The 16,494-nt window shown below is 54.5% G+C and overlaps 1 protein-coding gene across 7 annotated transcripts in view; it reads right to left on the bottom strand.

Annotated features, from left to right (window-relative positions):
* Positions 1-3,279: 3,279 nt before the first annotated feature.
* SLC8A1 (solute carrier family 8 (sodium/calcium exchanger), member 1) overlaps positions 3,280-16,494 on the bottom strand; it is a 150,740-nt gene continuing 137,525 nt past the window's right edge. For all 7 annotated transcript variants that reach the window (XM_014964510.1, XM_014964513.1, XM_014964511.1 and 4 more), the window contains one exon: positions 3,280-15,808. In XM_014964510.1, the coding sequence (XP_014819996.1) occupies positions 15,432-15,808 (377 nt within the window). In that variant the 3' untranslated portion in view covers positions 3,280-15,431. The remainder of the gene's footprint in view (positions 15,809-16,494) is intronic.

The raw sequence follows: 16,494 nt of genomic DNA, 5'->3' as shown, positions 1-16,494 counted from the left end.
GGCGGGGCGGGGCGGGGCGGGGCAGTGTCTCCCGGGTGGCAGAGCCGGAGCAGCCCCGCCGCCTCCGTCGCCGGCCGAGGGCGGCCGCGGGAGGGGGGGGGTGTTTTACCTCGGCCCGGCCCAGCGCCTCCCACCAGCGAACGCAGCGGTCCCGGGCCCCCCGGATCCCCCCTGTCCCAGGCAGGGTGGGCAGCACTGCCATCATCCCGGCGCCCAGCCCCACGGGTGAGACCCCCACGGGACTGGGCAGAGGGGAGCCGCCAGCCCTGCGCTGGGGCGGGACGAGCCCGACTCATCCCCTCTCTTCATCCGCCTTCAGGCTTCATTTGCACGTTTCACTTTTCCTGGTTCTGACTTTTTTTTGGCCTCCGATCCCAAGGTGACCCCTCTAGGCCAGCAGTGACGGGAGCAGCAATCGGAGGGCTGCGGCCGGGTTGGCTTGGGGCAGGACTGCCCCCGGGTGAGGTCAGGTCCTCTGCGGGCAGGCCCTGTCCCCATCCCTGTCCCCGAGGATGTCCCCGGCACACCTGGGCTCTGTACGCCCCTGCGGCAGGGCCTGGTGCCCGGCCAGCCGTGCCAGCAGCGCCCACGGCACGGTGCCTTAAAATGAGGGGAACCCAATGGGGGGGTGCAGTGAGGGGGTCCGGTGTCAGAATGGACGCTGCGAGGAGCCCACCCCAAGCCGTGGGGTCTCTTCCTGCTCCCGCCAGCATCCAGGGGGTGCCTGGGATCCAGGGGATGCTTTCCAGCAACAGTGACGGGCACAGGGAGACACTTCCGGTGTCACGCTGAGAGCCCCTGAGGGGACAAGGCAAAATTTAGCATTTTTACCCCCCTCTTTAGGAAAAAAAATAAAGGGGGGTTGCCTGTAGCAGACCTGGTTTTGCCATTCCTCTGTGTGCCCTTCTCCGGGGCACAGCCTGGTCCCTCCGACAGCCTCCTCCCACCCTCTGCCGCCCCAGCCCTGCCCAAGACATCTCCCTTTCGCCAGCACAAGCCCTCGGACCTGAAGCTTGCCAAAACTAAAAGAAGGAAAGGAAAAAAAAACAACAAAAAAGGTGCATTTCTGGTTGGGACAGGAAATTTTTTAGCATCCAAAGCCCCGGGAACCCAGGACCGCTGCTTGTCCTGCTCCAGGAATTTGCTTCCCTGCCCGGGTGTTTCTGTGGTTGCAGGACAGGAGAAATGCCACCGGCGTTTCACAGGGTGCAGTTCCGCGGCGACAGTCGGATGGGGAGGAGTGTGGAGAGCATGGCCAGGCTTCTGCGCTGCCACCCAGGCTCCTGGGTGCGGGCTGGTGTGCCTGGAACGCTGCTGGTGCTGAGGACGGTGTCACACCTGTAGGGCTGAGCAGGGACCCCGGCTGGCTCCGGCAAGAGTGTGACCGTGCTCTCAGCAACTGGTTTATTTGGCATTTTTAGGCACGGAAAATGCCCAGGAATACTCTGGTCAGCTGCGAGCTGGAGATGGGCTTCTGGGGTCTGCTGCCCAATGAACCCCGTTTCCTGGCCACGCCGTGCTGCGGCAAAGAGCCACGACAGTTGTTTCTGGGGTTTGGGGGAGGAGACAGAAGGTGGCATGGCAGAGCTGGTGAACCGCACGGCCAGAGGTATTGGGTCACCTCCTCTCCTTGTGCCACCACCGAAACAGATTTGTGCCTACCTTGTACGGCGTGTCTTCCGAAGGCTGTGGCCCGGCGGTGGCATGCTGGTGTGGAGATGGGGAGCACGTTGCTGCTAGCCAGGTTTGGAGTGACATCATCCCATGGCTGGAAACCAAAGCCAGAAAAAACCCCACATGTGGCTTCAGCAGGGGCTGTGGGAGCAGATGTCGGGGGGGAGATTGCACACGTGGCGTCAGAGCGTGCCACAGCCATGGGGACAATGGATGGCAAAATGCAGCAATGCAGGAGGGCTGATGGCATTGCCATGGGGTGCCTTGTGTAAAGAGAAAAAGCCCATAGGAGCCAGCATTCACAGAATCACAGGACAGTAGGGGTCGAAAGGGACCTCTGGAGATCACCCAGCCCAACCCCCTGCCAGAGCAGGGCCACCCAGAGCAGGTTGGACAGGAACGTGTCCAGGTGGGTTTGGGACATTTCCAGAGAAGGAGACCCCACACCCTCTCTGGGCAGCCTCTTCCAGGGCTCTGCCACCCTCACAGGAAAGAAGTTCCTCCTCATTTTCAGAGGGAATTTCCCATGTTCAAGTTTGTGCCCATTGCCCCTTGTTCTGTCACCAGGCACCACTGAGAAGAGTCTGGCCCCATCCTCTTGCCACCTCTGTAGATATTGCTCAGCATTGAGGAGATCCCCTCTCAGGCTAAACAGCCTCAGGTCTCTCAGCCTTTCATCACAAGAGAGATGCTCCAGTCCCTTCATCATCTTCATAGCCCTTCGCTGGACTCTCCAGTATTTCCCTGTCTTTCTTGAATGGAGGAGCCCCAAATTGGACTACCCTTAGATGATACCCTTAGCCTCACCACACCGTGTTGAGCCTGAGTTTGATACTTTCCTATCAACCCTTGTCCCATGTCGCTTCCATGACACTCCTCTCCAGCACTTGAGTGCTTTTCATTCCTGCACAGACTTCTATTTGTTGATGATGAAATGGAAACCGCAGCCCCAGAAAACACATTGCACCCAAACACCCTGCAGATCAGAGACTGCACCTCATCGGGACCATCAAATGTGTGCTGGGGCCCAGAACACAGACAGAGAGCTGGGGAAAATTCCTTACCCACATCCCAGCATCCATGAGGTCCCCTCTCAGTCCGCTCTTCTCCAGCTGAGCAGCCCCAAGTCCCTCAGCCTTTCCTCAGCATTTCCTTCATCACCTTTGTGGCCTCTGCTGGGCTCTCTCCAGCAGTTCCTTGTCTCTTTTGAAGAGCAGCATCTCTCCCCTCTCTCCCCCTGGCTGCCCAGGGGCATCTCCCCTTTCCCTCCCGCCTCAACCCACAGCACAGCAGAGATGTGGGGCCTGGAGAAGGCGCTGGAAAGCGCCTGGTCCCCGGAGGGCTGTCACTACAGAAGCACCACGTGTGACTTGTCATTAATCATTGTGTTCTGCAGTGATAATGGCCCATCTGAGCCAGAGGAGATAATAGCAATAAACATACGGCCCTAATTCCAATTGTGGCTGCTGAAAACTGGTTGTTGGTTCTTGCCGAGGGATAGAAATGTAACTGAGCCTTGATTGAAAAATTCAGGGGGAGCTGCCTTATCTTACTCCTTTGCCAGATTAAAAAAAGCCTTATACATAAAAATAGACAAAATGAATGAAGAATTTACAAACATCTATATTTTGTGTTAGGAAATGTGATAAAATTAGGAAAGCAGCTGAAGACACTGATTTATACAACTCTGACTATTTCAGGCAATGAGAGTTTTACATATCACAATTTAACAAGATAAAAGGTCTCCCACGAAATACATAGATGACAGACATCTCATCTGAATTTGACATAACACAGCATCAAGTACACATGTAATGTGATGGACAGTGCCAGGTCATTCCCCAGTTAGGTAACATACAACCTCTTGAATAAGGCAATTCAAATATAACTCTTAATTCAAATCACAACATACCCAGGCAGCATGCAGGGAAAAGTCATTTATTTTGTACATTGGAATGACACGACTTGCAATATGTTTCCATTTTATGTAGTTAGAGCAACAGGATATAAACCATTCAAATTATATATATATATATATATATATATATATCTCAAGTCAACAGTTGTCTTTACTGGAATAAAGATTATCTGTTTTTGGTAAAAATAAAACTATTTGAATTCACTAATTAACAAAATGCACAGTGATCAGAAACCCAATTCTTCTCACCATTGTCTTCCCTGGCTCGGTCCCCTTCCCCTGTGAGGCGGCAGCTGCCTGACCCTGGGCTTGGTGGGACAGGAACCCACCCTTCCTGTGGCTGCAAACCCCTTCGCTTCCTTATTAGCAATTAATTCCTCTGGATCTTTACGACCAAGAAATTTAAAAAACTATGAAGCAGAGGAAAAAAAAACAAAACCAACAACAAAAAAACCCAAAAAAACCTGAGCCAAAAATTCTCTGATTCGGTGGAGCCTAATTGCCGTGGCTGAGGATGTGTGTTCGCTGCAACAGACTTGGGGATCACAGGAGATAATGAAGGCTTTTCCTAGAACTGAGAAGTTCTTTCAAGAGTAAGAAATGAAGAAGGGAAATAAGATTTTTTTTCCCCCCCTATTAAACAAATAAATAAATTTGTAAATACTGAACAGACTAGTCTGGGCAGCTTCTCCCTGGCAAAGGGCTGTATGTGCCCCTGCAGGGACTGATGCTCTCACTAAGGTATCACGTCCCAGGGTGGCTGGGCCCCCTGTCCCCCTGCGGGGACGAAGGGGATGGATGTGGGTGGCAGTGGCATTACTTCTGCGGGCAGTGGGTGCGTGGCAGGAACGGCTCTGGAGGGGCCAGACCTCGTCAGGCTGAAGCCCTGCAGACCCCCGAGCCGGGGCTACCCGCCTGCCCCAGCGCCCGGTAAGGGCTTATTAAGGTATCGGGCTTGTGAATAATGAAGAGGCAGAAGTTGCCCGCCGGGGGGTCCAAAATGCCTGTAGCCTGTAAATGGGTGGTTGAGAAATGTCTCTCCTTTGGGTGAGGAGCACAGCTGCCACTGCAGCCAGACCTTCCCACTAGAGAACCCTCCCGGGCTTCGGGACCCGTCCATCCGCAAGAGGAACTACAGGAGAGCCCGGGTTGTCAGAGTGACTGCTACTGCATCCTGTCTATGACCATTATAAAGTTGTCTCGTGCCTCCCTGCTGCCCTATTTACTGCTCCGGTAAAAAAATCATTGGCATGTTTCTTTGCCCTTAAAGATACAAAAAAAGCAAATATTCAAAAGATAGTGGGGAGAAAGGTGCTTTCACAATGACATTCAGAGCAAAAAGAGAGAAACGACATTTTACAGATCATTAGAGAGCTATCTTTGGCAGAATATTTCAAATAAATTATTTTTACAAATATTTTCTGCAGTCGTATATTTATTTTTAATAGTTCACTCTCAGCTATAGGGTTACTACTTCACTACTCTCTATTAATAGGAAAACACCACAAATATAAAAATATATGAGCTCAGCACAATTTTGAGGCTACCACAACTGTCTCCAATGATTTCAAAAGTTGTAGATCAATACCACAGAAAATATGAAACAGGTTTTCTAACAGCGTGTGTCAGGTTAGCAGGTCGCAGCTCGTGGCTGCTGGAGAAGGTGCTGGGGAGGGCGGCTGGCGCCGTGGGCACGGGAAGGGGTGGGAAGAGCCAGATGCTCAGAGCTGCTGCCCAACACCCCCCGCGGGGAACCCTCTCTGGCCATAAGGCTTGGAGATGTCCCCTTGGGTGGCCGCTGAAGGGTCCCACCCTGGGCAGGAGAGGAAGGAGGCGGGTGGGCGACGATGGGCTCCCTGCGCCGAGAGGGTCTGACAAAGCCATGTCCAGCCCTGTGGGGGGAGACGGAGCTCGGCCCCTTTCACCCACCATCACCTCCTTTCACCTTCCCTTGGGAAAGAGCACCCAGGGAGCCGCGGGCTTCACCCTCTCACCCCGGCTGGGACCCCAGCGGGACGGTGGCTCTGCCGGGGACGCCGAGCCTGAGCCGGGGTGGCCCAAAGGAGGGAGCTCGCCTGGTCCCAGCCTCCCCTCCCAGCACGTGCCACCGAGTCCACTGAACATTTCGATTTAAATATTTCACTTTGTTTATACAGCAATGTACAGAATATACAGCATCGGATAATTATTTCCCAGTAGACTACAAGCGTCTCCCAAGATGACCTCTTTTATCAACAAATATATATAAATTGACGGTAATAAAAGAGTCGTACCAACAAATATTATGGCTTTTCAAATAGTGTAGCTGCATTGTGCCATTGAACTTAGGAGGAACCAACCACGAGAGAGACAGAGAGATCGGGGGGCTCCGGCTGCTGAGCCCGGGGAGCCCACCAGCGCGGGGCACTGCCGGCTCTCGCGGCCGGCGGCAGGGGACGGGGGGATGAATTTACGACCCATACTCTGGTCTCTGTCTCCAGGCAAGCCAGTTCTTCAAACTCTCCTTTCACCCCTGCTTTGGAAAAATTTGGCCAGATGGGGGTCTTCCCACCCCTGTCCCCACGGGTGGGGTGGCACGCTGGGCTGTCGGGGATCTCTCTCTCTCTTTCGGTCACGGTTTGCACAAGAGGTCTGCCTGCCCTGGAGTGCCGTGAGGGGGAGGATGCACAGGATGAAGGGTGACACAGGACATGGGGGGTGATGGTGACAGGTGGCTGGGCTGACCCATGCTTCAGGCACATCAGGAAGGGTGGTGGCAGCCTCCTCCCTGCCTGCCTCCCCTCTGCCACCCCGGGGGCAACGGGAGGCTCACCGCTGCCTGCTGCCTGGGGGGACGGTGCCTGCTGTCAGAGGAGAGCAGGAAAGTGTATGCCGTCATTTTTGGAGCCCAGTGTTGTTGTGCTCCAGCACATCAGAGATATCAGAGGGCAGCCTTGCCCGGGCAGTGCCATCCCCAGCCCCTGCCCCGGTGCGGGGTGCCCACCGGACCGGCTGCCTGCCCCCCCAGCACCCTGTGCCTGCTGCTTGCCCTGTCTCCTGGGATGCACCCACCCACTCACTCTAATGACTGGCTCATTAGGACCAGCCAGTCATTCTGAGCTCTTTTTCTCCCACATCCTGCCATTACAGGGGGCCATGGGCTGCCTCTCCCATGGGGGGCATCCTGCCCCCTGGGACAGCGTGCCAACCCCCTGCCCGAGTCTCCCCCCGCGCCTGAGCGGGGCAGGGGAAGAAGCTGCTGGTTTGAGTTACGTCTCTGCCGAGGCAGATGCGCTTCCGTGGCCTCTCCACACTCACAGCAACAGCCTGTTTCCTACTCCAGGAAGAGGAGCAGTTGCTCTCCCTGGGTTTCAAGTGTATGGAAATGGCTTTTGAGAACTGGAGCGGCCACTCCAGCACCGAGATAACTGGACCACTTAATTACAGTAGAAAATTAGTAAGGGTTCTAAATTACTGCTACTGTTGCTTTTCGACTAATTCCCATCTCATCTCCCTCTTTTCTGGAATATTACGATCACTCCCTAAAGGCCTCTCTGGCTGAAGCCAAGGCTGATGCTCTCATGGACAAGCCCGGGCAGCCCAGGGCTCTGCTTGGGCTCTGCCTGCGGGATGCTGAGCCGCGGGAGGCTCTGCCCGCTGCGGCCACCACGCAGAGAGCAGTGTGGGGAGGGTCCCAGGGGGAACCTGCTGCATTTGAGATGTGTGAGCGATCCTGTCAACAGCTTTGCTCCCTGGCACTCTGACTGCTTCTTGCTGGGAATATCCGGGGGGGCTTCTTTGTTGGGGCTGGGGAAGGTAGCGCATGGTGTCATCCATCTCCTTCTTGCTTGGTTGACAGTGATGTGAACATCAGGTGGACCAGAGACCTCTCCGGATATCCTAGGGACAGTAGTAAATATAAAGATACCCATGACTGCTGAGCGGTCTTCAGGAAGCCATGGTTTTGCTTTTACAGCTTCCTGCCACATCTCTGCAGCACAGTGAGCCAGGGTACAGAGGGCTGTCTTGTACCAAACTTGGCATTTTGTGGCTTTTACCAGCACGTGTGTGTTTCTTCCAGCAGGAGCTAGGAAACTTAGGAGAATTCACCAACTTCTCCCCTTCATCCACAAATAAAACCTTTTTGCCGGATTACTGAACAATGTTCTCAACAGTTAGTCTGAAAGCTGAGTTATTTACAGAGATGTCCCTCCCAGTGGTTAATACGTTAAGGAAAAAAGAAGCTGCACAGCGTTGTCAGAAGTCGTGTTGTCATCAGGGAAAAAATAAATAACGTTTTCTTTCTTGCTAACATATCAACTAAAATGTAAAAGGTATTATCACAATCTTCTGCTCTCCAGAGCTGCTGGAAGTAGTGCATGTTTCCTGATTAAGAGCAAGACAAGCAGGTCTCCTGCACAGCTTGCTGTGGGAGCACGTTCTCTCAAGAGCTTGGAAGATGAGGAAGCAACATGGGGCAAACAAATGAAGACACAACAGGAATCAGTTCATTTCCATCTGTACAGGGGGAGTTCAGTCGAGGAGCATCTAATCACAGCTCTTGTTGCCAGGCAAGACCAGGGCAATGCTGTAGCTGAAAGTGAGGGGTGAGGCAGCCATCTCCACATCCTTGCACGGAGCAAGGAGAAATCCAGTTGGTGCTGCTCCTACATCCCTGGGAGTCACAAAGCCACTAGTTTGCTAAATTTTCATTAATGCTCCCAAATAAGCCCAGCAGCAACTTGGGACACATTTGCACCACCAAGATCCAATCTATCCTGTGCCAGTGCAGCAATTGTACAGTCACTCAGCAATGCTCTGTGTTTCTAAGGATCTCTGCAAAGAAGCTCCTCTGCCGGCAGCTCCTATTTCTGCCACCGAGGAGCCCACCACGGGCTGTGGGCTGGGGCAGAGGGGCACACGATGCTGGTGATGACAGTGCCATGGCAATTTTGGTCAAGAAAGCAGAGCAAGGCTTTACTCCACGCGGGTCTCACCCTGCTGTCATCTGTAAGGGACTCCTCTGAGTTAGAAATAAGAGAGAAGAAATAAATCCAACCTCAATGGAGAGGTCAGGAGTGCAGGGAGAAACCCCTGTGACAGTCCTCCATGTCCTGTAAGAGTTTAGGAGCTCTGAGGGTGGATAAGCATCCCACGCAGTTGCAACTTGCTTGACTTAAACTCTGCCCATTTTAAGCAGGGGCAGGAAGGTTCTGTAGGCAGTAAGATAAGTTTTAGAATATTTAGAGCACTAAGAACAGGCTGCATTTTGAAAGAAAGAAGTTGAGGTGGACCTTAAACCCTCAGCTAAAGGAATTAGTTTCAAGCTAAAGCAATTAGGAAGTGTAGAGGCAGGATTGAAGCAGGGGGTGGAGCTGGAGCATCTGTGGGGCTCAATAACAGTGGAAATTCAGCAGAGATGCTTCATGTTCCAAAAACTCATGACTGAAGGATAGCAGCACAATAAAAACAGTGCCTGTGGGCAGTGACTGCAATGGTGCCTGGATGATGAGAGCTCGGCATACTGACATTTGCCTCTGCTGTGTGGAAAATTGCATGGTCCTTTGCTTGCAAGGGCTCAAGTCCAAGACATCTTTTGGAATGGTTAATTTTTGCCCTGAGATACAAAAAGCAAACCTGAGCTAATAAGCATTGCTGTTCGGTCTAGTGAGAGAGAAGCTTTGTCACACACGGGAAGCCCCCAGTTGTGGGGAAGGAGGGACAGAGAAGACTCCTCCGCAGAGAGCCTGAAGAAAGAGGGCATGCAAAGAGGCTCCAAAGGGGACACCAGCACAGAGCGAGCCCCCGCTTGGACTGTCACTGTGTGCAGATGGCCATTCTGGGGCCTTGAGATGGCTCAAGGCAGATGCTGGAGCATCCCATCCTCAGGTTGCATGTGCTCCTGGTGCTGCTTCCCACCACTGCCTGGAACTGCACGCTGTTGGGGGTGGGGTGTGTGTGCGGGAAGGGCTGGAGAGCTGTGGTCAAGCAGTACAACAAATCAAGGGCTATTTTGATAAAGAAGATAAAAATAAAAATAGAGCCTGGGGTTGGTGCCCACAGATAGCCAAAAAAGCTGGATGCTGTGCTATAGCTGTGCAGAAATCAAGATGCCTGGCAGCTGGGGCAGGGGGATATGCTGTGGCAGTGCCTAAAAGAGGGTTTCCAGGTCTGGATGGGACCCCAGGGCACTTCTCCCTTCCCCATGCCCTCTGATGCTGGACATCCCACCAGCAGCACCCAGCAGCACAGCGCCTGCTGTGGGACCAGCGTGTGCCCCGGTGCCTTCTGTCACACTTCTGGGGAGGGGAGCCCCACGCTGACGTTCTCCTTGGGAGGGTGGGAAGGAGCCAAGGGGGGGTGTGGGGTCTGCAGGAGAGAGTGACGAGCCACCCTGGGGGCAGCGTGTGCTCAGGGGCAGGGCTGGCCGTGCTCGGGATGCTCCAGAGAGACAGCAAGACCCTGCGAAGACCCCTTGGATGCTCTCAGCGATGTGCCACGGACAGCAAATCCTGCCAGTAACAGCAATCTTCTGGCTATCTTTGCTGATAACAGCTCCTGCTTGGCCAGACAGCCCCTTTCCTCCGCAGCATCCCTTCCCTCTCTGCGAGGGCTGCTGCTGGCTGCTGAGAGGTTCTCGGCGCCTCCAGTTCCAAAGGGAGGAAGGCTCAAGTCCTTAAAAGGTGAGGAATCTCACTATATTTATTGTCCCTCGGTGCTTTCTGCAAGAATACAGATGCCTTTGGATGCTTTCCTGTGCAAGTCCATTTTTCACAAGATAAACAAGCTTTTCTGCAGCTGTGCTATGCATGTGCATGCGTGTGTGTGGTCGGTCATCGCACACTCAGAGAGGCCAGGAAGGTTCCTGGTGCTCTGCAGACATGCTTCCCCAGTTGGGCCTGGGTGCCAAAGCCTACAGAAAAATAACGCAGGGTTGTTTTCTTTTTTTTTCCCCAGAGTAACACCCTCTGGCATTTAGTTTTCCCTCTTTTCTCTCTCTCTGTCACTTTCTGGCTATGCCCAGCTCTTGCCCTTCTGCGAGTGCAGCTGAGCCTCCTCCTTAGGTATGTATGTGGCACCCAGTGCTGCTCCACTTGATTCTTACCCAAGCATTTAAAAATAGCTGTAACAATAACACACGGGCTCTGGTTCTCCCCTCCCTAGCACAGTGAGTTTATAGACTGCATCCAGAGTCCTGACCAGAAAGGGCTCAACACCTCCCTTTTCTCTTTTGTCCTTTAAGGAAGGGATGAAAGTGGGGGAAAAGATGCAGAAATGACCCTTGCAATCCCCCCTTGCCCCAGAGGCACTGCGGGCTGCCCTGTGTTGTCATCTCCAGATGAGGGGTTCGTGTCTCTTGGGCGAGCAGTTCCCACGCTGCCCTGGCCGAGGGGCAGGCAGGAGATGGCAGCTTGGTTCAGCTCAGTCTTGAGGTGATGCAGATTTCTGGTTTCCTGCAGAGTCCTGGCTCTTCTGCACCTTTTCCCTGCGCTCAGGTTGTGGCTGGGATTTGCCTCCTCAGCTGCTGGCCCCTGGAGAGCTGGAGACATGGTTTTGATAAGATGCTCAGGGCTGTCACTGCTCCGTGTGCTCCTTCCCTTTGTCCCCAAGCACTTCGCAGTGGCCCGTCGAGTTGTTTGGATGTCTGTCTCTGAATGTCCCTTGCACCGTGCCGCATCCTTTCCCGTGGGGTGATGAGAGGGGGTGAGAGCAGCTTTGGCGGGCGGATAGATGGAGGCAGAGGGTATGAAGTGCTGTTTCTGGCAACCTCCCTGAGCCTGGGGCTCTGGCAGAGATGCTTGATGCCCTTCCCTTGGGAAGGGAGGGTGGGAAGGCTGCCAGGGATGAGGAGACGGCACCGGACAGAGGACCAGGGAGCCGGGGCAGATGGTGCAGGGGGCTGTGCTCCTCCTGCTGCCCCAGCAGCGTGCGGCCGGGCACGGGCTTTTGCCTCCGGGGGTCTGGTTTAAAGACGAGGTTGGTGCCGAGGAGCAGGCATTACACCCTTGCAAACACAGCCGGATGGCCAGGGCTGGGTGGGACGGTCCTTCTCTCCTTGGCATAGCAAGGCAGCAGCCAGGCAAAAGGTTCGCTGGTCATCCATGGCTCCTCCATGAGCAAGCGGGCGAATAGGTGGCACGCCGTGCATGAGCTCGTTAGAGATGCTGCGAAGCACGCAGCTGGCAGAGAAAAAGTGCATAAACAAGGCTGGTGTTTACTGTGTGATTTAGGCCTTGTCCTAAGCAAGCAACGTTCCATCATTGGCTTTGGAAAGCTCTGCGAGCAGAACAGTTATTTACTGACTACTAAACCCAGCTGCTACACGAGTCCCCTTCAACTCATTAATGACTTTGGCGACTGCAATTCATTCTGGAAAAGTAAATGCGAAATACCAACAGCACCTTTCAGTAGATGTAATTATTGGGTCAGGAGAGCTGCTTTGCTTTCATAATTCACTGCCTGGGAAAAGTCTGCTGAGGTGACTGTCCGCGCTCGCCTGGGGCTCGGCCAGCACTGAACCTCGTCCCACACTCACCCTGGAGGGGGCTGAGCTCCCCTGGGGAGAGCAGGGCCGGTGGCACGGCTGCCAAAGGCAGCGCAGAGTGCGGGGAAGGGCCAGGGCTCTGAGGGAGCAGCCCAGAGACCCTCTTAAATGCCCTGGCTGCGGGGGTGCGTTGGTTGCTTGCTCTGCCCCACGTCCCCCCGCAGCAGCAGATGGTGGTTTTACTGCCTCTGGGTCTCAGCGGACATGGTCACGCTGCAACAAATCCAGCCACCTGCCCCGGGGCACGCTCCCAGCCCACAGCTGGGAAGCCAGAGGTGGTGGTGCCGGTCTGACCGGTCTGCGCAGGAGCCCGGGCACGCGTGCCTCCCCAGGAGGAGCAGGGAGAGCCCCCCCAGAGGAAGGCAGCACTGCTTGGGACCCATCGCTGTGGCTGGTGTTGGGGTTCAGCTGCCAGCCCAGGACCTCAGGAGCGTTGCAGGGAGGGCTTATCTGGGGGGAGCTCAACAGATGCTGGGTGAAGCACGGGGAGGAGCGACGTCCCTGGGCACGTGGAGACTCTTCTCCTCCTCGGTGCTGGCTGAGCTCTGCTGAGACACACGGGTCAGAAGTGGCCCGTGGCATCTGCACCAGGACACAGGCCGGCAGCTGCCCAGAGCAGCCCCAGCCACCAATTCTCTCAGTGACCCTGTGGTGTGTCTCAGATACGCTTTGGACCCTGCCCTGCTAACGCGTCTCTTGCCATCAGCTGGTGGCTTAACCCAGCGCAAGTCACTGTGGGGCTGGGACAGGAGCAGGAACAGTTCTATATAAGTGGAGGACACAAGCAGAAAGAGCTGCTGAGTGCCTCGGGAACATGGGCCCGGCTCTCCCCAAGTCTAGGGCAAGCCAGCACCCATGGGGGACCCAGCACGGGAGCAGCCCATGGCCCCAGAAGGGCCACATGGGTGGCTTTTTGTCCCCGGGTGGTTTCCTGCACCCCCCTGAGAGCTGGGTGGGCTGCGAGCCCCCCCTGTGCCACAGCACACCAAGGCACGATGGAGATGGAGCAGGAGGAAAGCCATGAGATGGGTCAGGGGCGGGCGTGCGGGGGCACCGTTGCCCCTCGTCAGCGTCAGAAACACGATGAAAGCAAACCAATGAGTGAGGAAGAGAGAGGTACAACAGAAAGGGTGACAACGGGAGGGGAGGGAAGGGTTTTTCCATAGAGAATATGCAGGAGCACTACTGGATCCGTCAGGAATCATTACAAACTTTATTTGTCTGTGCATTGTGTACCATTGATAAGGATCATCACAATTAGTGGGCTCACTGCCTATAATGGTGGGCAATACACACAAAGAAAAATCAATGAAGCCAAATAGATGAAAATGAAATAATTGTACATAAAGGTAATCATAAACCTGAACAACCTGTACCTGCGTTTGATTCTTCCCCAAGAAACAATGAGAAACAAAAAGAAAACCCCAAAAATGCATCAAAAGTGAAAAAAAGGCTCAAGAAGAAAAAAAAAAATAATCCAACAACTTCATAATCCTGGAGAAAACTTTGCATCAGGTTAATTAGAAACTTCCACAGATTGCTCAAAAGGAGTGGGAATAACCCCAGCCGAGGGTTACGGTAGGAGGCTCAGCTGTGGCTTTCGGCTGGGGGGAAGAGCTGACGGGGGACGACGCACAGGCTGGGCGCCCGGCGAAGGGCTGTGGGGTGAGGAGACATCTCTCAACACAACGTCACCCCTGTGCACAGCATCACCCTGCTGCTGCCCCGGGGGAGCCCCCCACCCACACCTCCCGGCCCCTGCCGCTGGGGTGGGGGGTGACGTGCCCTGCCTCACCCTTCCCACCAGCACCAGACCCAGACGGGGCAGAATGTGGCTTTTTTTCCTGGGGGACGTTTCCTAGTTAGGGTCAGCGGGGTGGGAGATGTTGTTGTTACGGCCCCTCAGCCCTTCACGCTGAATTATTCTGCCTCCAAATGGCTGTGGGAAAGGACCAGCTTCGGGGACTGATCCCAATGGCTTCATGCTCGGAAACGGGGGCTATCACTCCACTTCTGGGGATGTGGTGGGACGTGGGGCTTGTAGGCAGCCACCGGCCGTAGAGGCAGGGGCAGGGGCAGCGCTGGCTGAGCTGTGCGCGTCCCCCCCGGGCTCAGACACGGCTCGTCCCCCTCGGGCTCCCCGGGACCTTCTGTAAAACCACCTTCAGATGGTGCATCAGCTCCAGCGTGTCCTGGACTGGCTGCTGTCAGGGGGAGCCTGGCCACGTCAGGGGACGGAGCCTGCAGTCTCTGGGCTGGGGGTTTTCCTCCCCTGGAAACCTAATTCTGTGTGGCTATTATTGCTTCTGGTGGACCCACGTGCGGAGCAATAAACGGGGACAGCTTTCCCTCCTTTTACCCACACTAAGAGGAAACAGACAAACAAACAAACAAACAAACAAAACCCTACGGCGAAACCAAACTAAATAAAATAAATAAAAAAAAAAACCTGGTGAAAAGAAAACACTTGTATCTGCAATGCTCAACCCACATGGCTTGGAGGACTATCACTATAGGATGCTATATACAGATAGGGTTCAATTCACTCATGCAAATGTTACAAGTACCACGACAGCATGCCCGAGGCGGCGGAGGAGGAGGAGGGAGAAAAGCTCCTGCCGCTCCGCGCGGCCCCGGCTCGGGACACCGGACACCGGGTTGCGGCTGCACAGCCCTGAAGGATGGAGGGGGGGAGGCAAGGGGCAATGTTGGGGAGAAAGGCTTAGTTGTACACACGCCAAAACAAACGAAAAAAAAAAACACCCAACCCCAAATCAATGACGAAAACGGTTTGTGTTCTATCCTTAGAAAGCTCCCAATTTCCCCTTGTCCTCAGTCCGGTCTCTTGCTTCTCTCTGGTGGGGCCAGGGGGGCGAAGGCAGGCGGGTGCTGGTCGGAGATGGGGACCCTGGCTCTCCTGGCTTTCCCTCGCCCACCGCTCTGCTTCTCACCAGCTACTCTGGCCTTCCCCGCGCCGATGCTCCCCAGCCCCCTCGGCATCCATCCTCCCGGGGGGCCGGCGGGTGGGGAGAGTGATGGGAAAGGGCTCAGGGGCTGTCGGCCGCTCCTGGTGGCAGAGGGGCAGGGAGGGCTCTGCCGCCGGGCTCCTGGCTGGGGTCCTGCTGGCTTTGGGGTCCTGCCTAGTTCAAAGGATGCTCCAAAGCCACTTTCTGTCAGCAGGTGTGTGAACATGGCAAATCTCTTTAATTCTTTCTCTGTTCATTATACACAGCGTTATATCTATATCTATACCTATATATCACTCTATATAGATACATATAGATATATATATATTTACTATCTCTGATTGTCCCTTTAGAAGCCCTTTATGTGGCAGTAGGCTTCCAGAGATGAGAAGAATATGTACAAGAGCCAGAGGAGGATAAAGAGTGAGGATGTGAGCAGCTTGGAAGTCCGCGGCCCGCCCAGCTCACCTCCAATCTCGGGTCTCCGCCGGTAGAGCAGCACTCCCACACTGATAAAAGCAAAAATGGTGAAGAGAGTGACAGAGAAGGCCAGGGTGCCGGGTGACACTTGGAAGGCTTGTCCATGCGCCGCATGGTAGATGGCTGCGATGGACCAGGCCACCCCGATGCCCAGGAAAACGTTCACAGCATTGCTCCCGGTGACGTTCCCGATGGAGGCGTCTGCGTACTGGTCCTGCGTGGCTGCTACTTTGCTGGCAAATGTGTCTGCAAAGGGAAGATGGAGAGAAACCCTCAGGAAAGAGCCAGGTAAGGAGAGACGGTGGCAGGCAGCTTGGGGACAGATCTCAATGGCATCACCTGGGGAATGAAGACAGTGGGTGAGGGGACAGGGTACAGCCCTGTCTATGGACACTCCCAAGGAAGGGCACATCTGGCCAGAGCCAGAGTGACAAACAGCATCCAGAAATGCCCTGGAGGGAAATCTCAATGTCCAGAAATATGGGCCTTCTCCCACTATGGCCCCAGATGCCCCACAGTGCTCCAAGCAAGAGACAACATTTCCCAGTACTATACTGGGTTCAAGGCCAGGTTGGATGGGGCTTTGAGCAACCTGGTCTGGTGGGAGATGTCCCTGCCCATGGCAGGGGTGTTGGAATTAGATGATCTCTAGGGTCCCTTCCAACCCAAGCTATTCTATGATTCTGCATCGGCCTCCTCTCCCACATGCACTAATTTATTGACTTGCAAAAGAAATGAAAAGATTGTAAAAGCCTTGTGGGAGCCACAATGGTTTGTATTTATCTTTCAGGTCCCCTGAAGTTTTGTATCTGTGTTTCCGTGTTTGCTTTAATGATGTTTCTCCTTTTGCCTCACTGAAGTCCAGTGCCTTGTGCAGACCCCCACTCTTTGCTAAAGAAGTGGTCATCTTTCACCCCTTAGGGATGAAGGTG

Source organism: Calidris pugnax, unplaced genomic scaffold (genome assembly GCF_001431845.1).
Source record: "Calidris pugnax isolate Ruff unplaced genomic scaffold, ASM143184v1 scaffold219, whole genome shotgun sequence".
NCBI classification, from domain to species: domain Eukaryota; kingdom Metazoa; phylum Chordata; class Aves; order Charadriiformes; family Scolopacidae; genus Calidris; species Calidris pugnax.
Note: the sequence above shows the minus strand (reverse complement) of the source record. Positions and strands in the feature narration are given on the sequence as shown.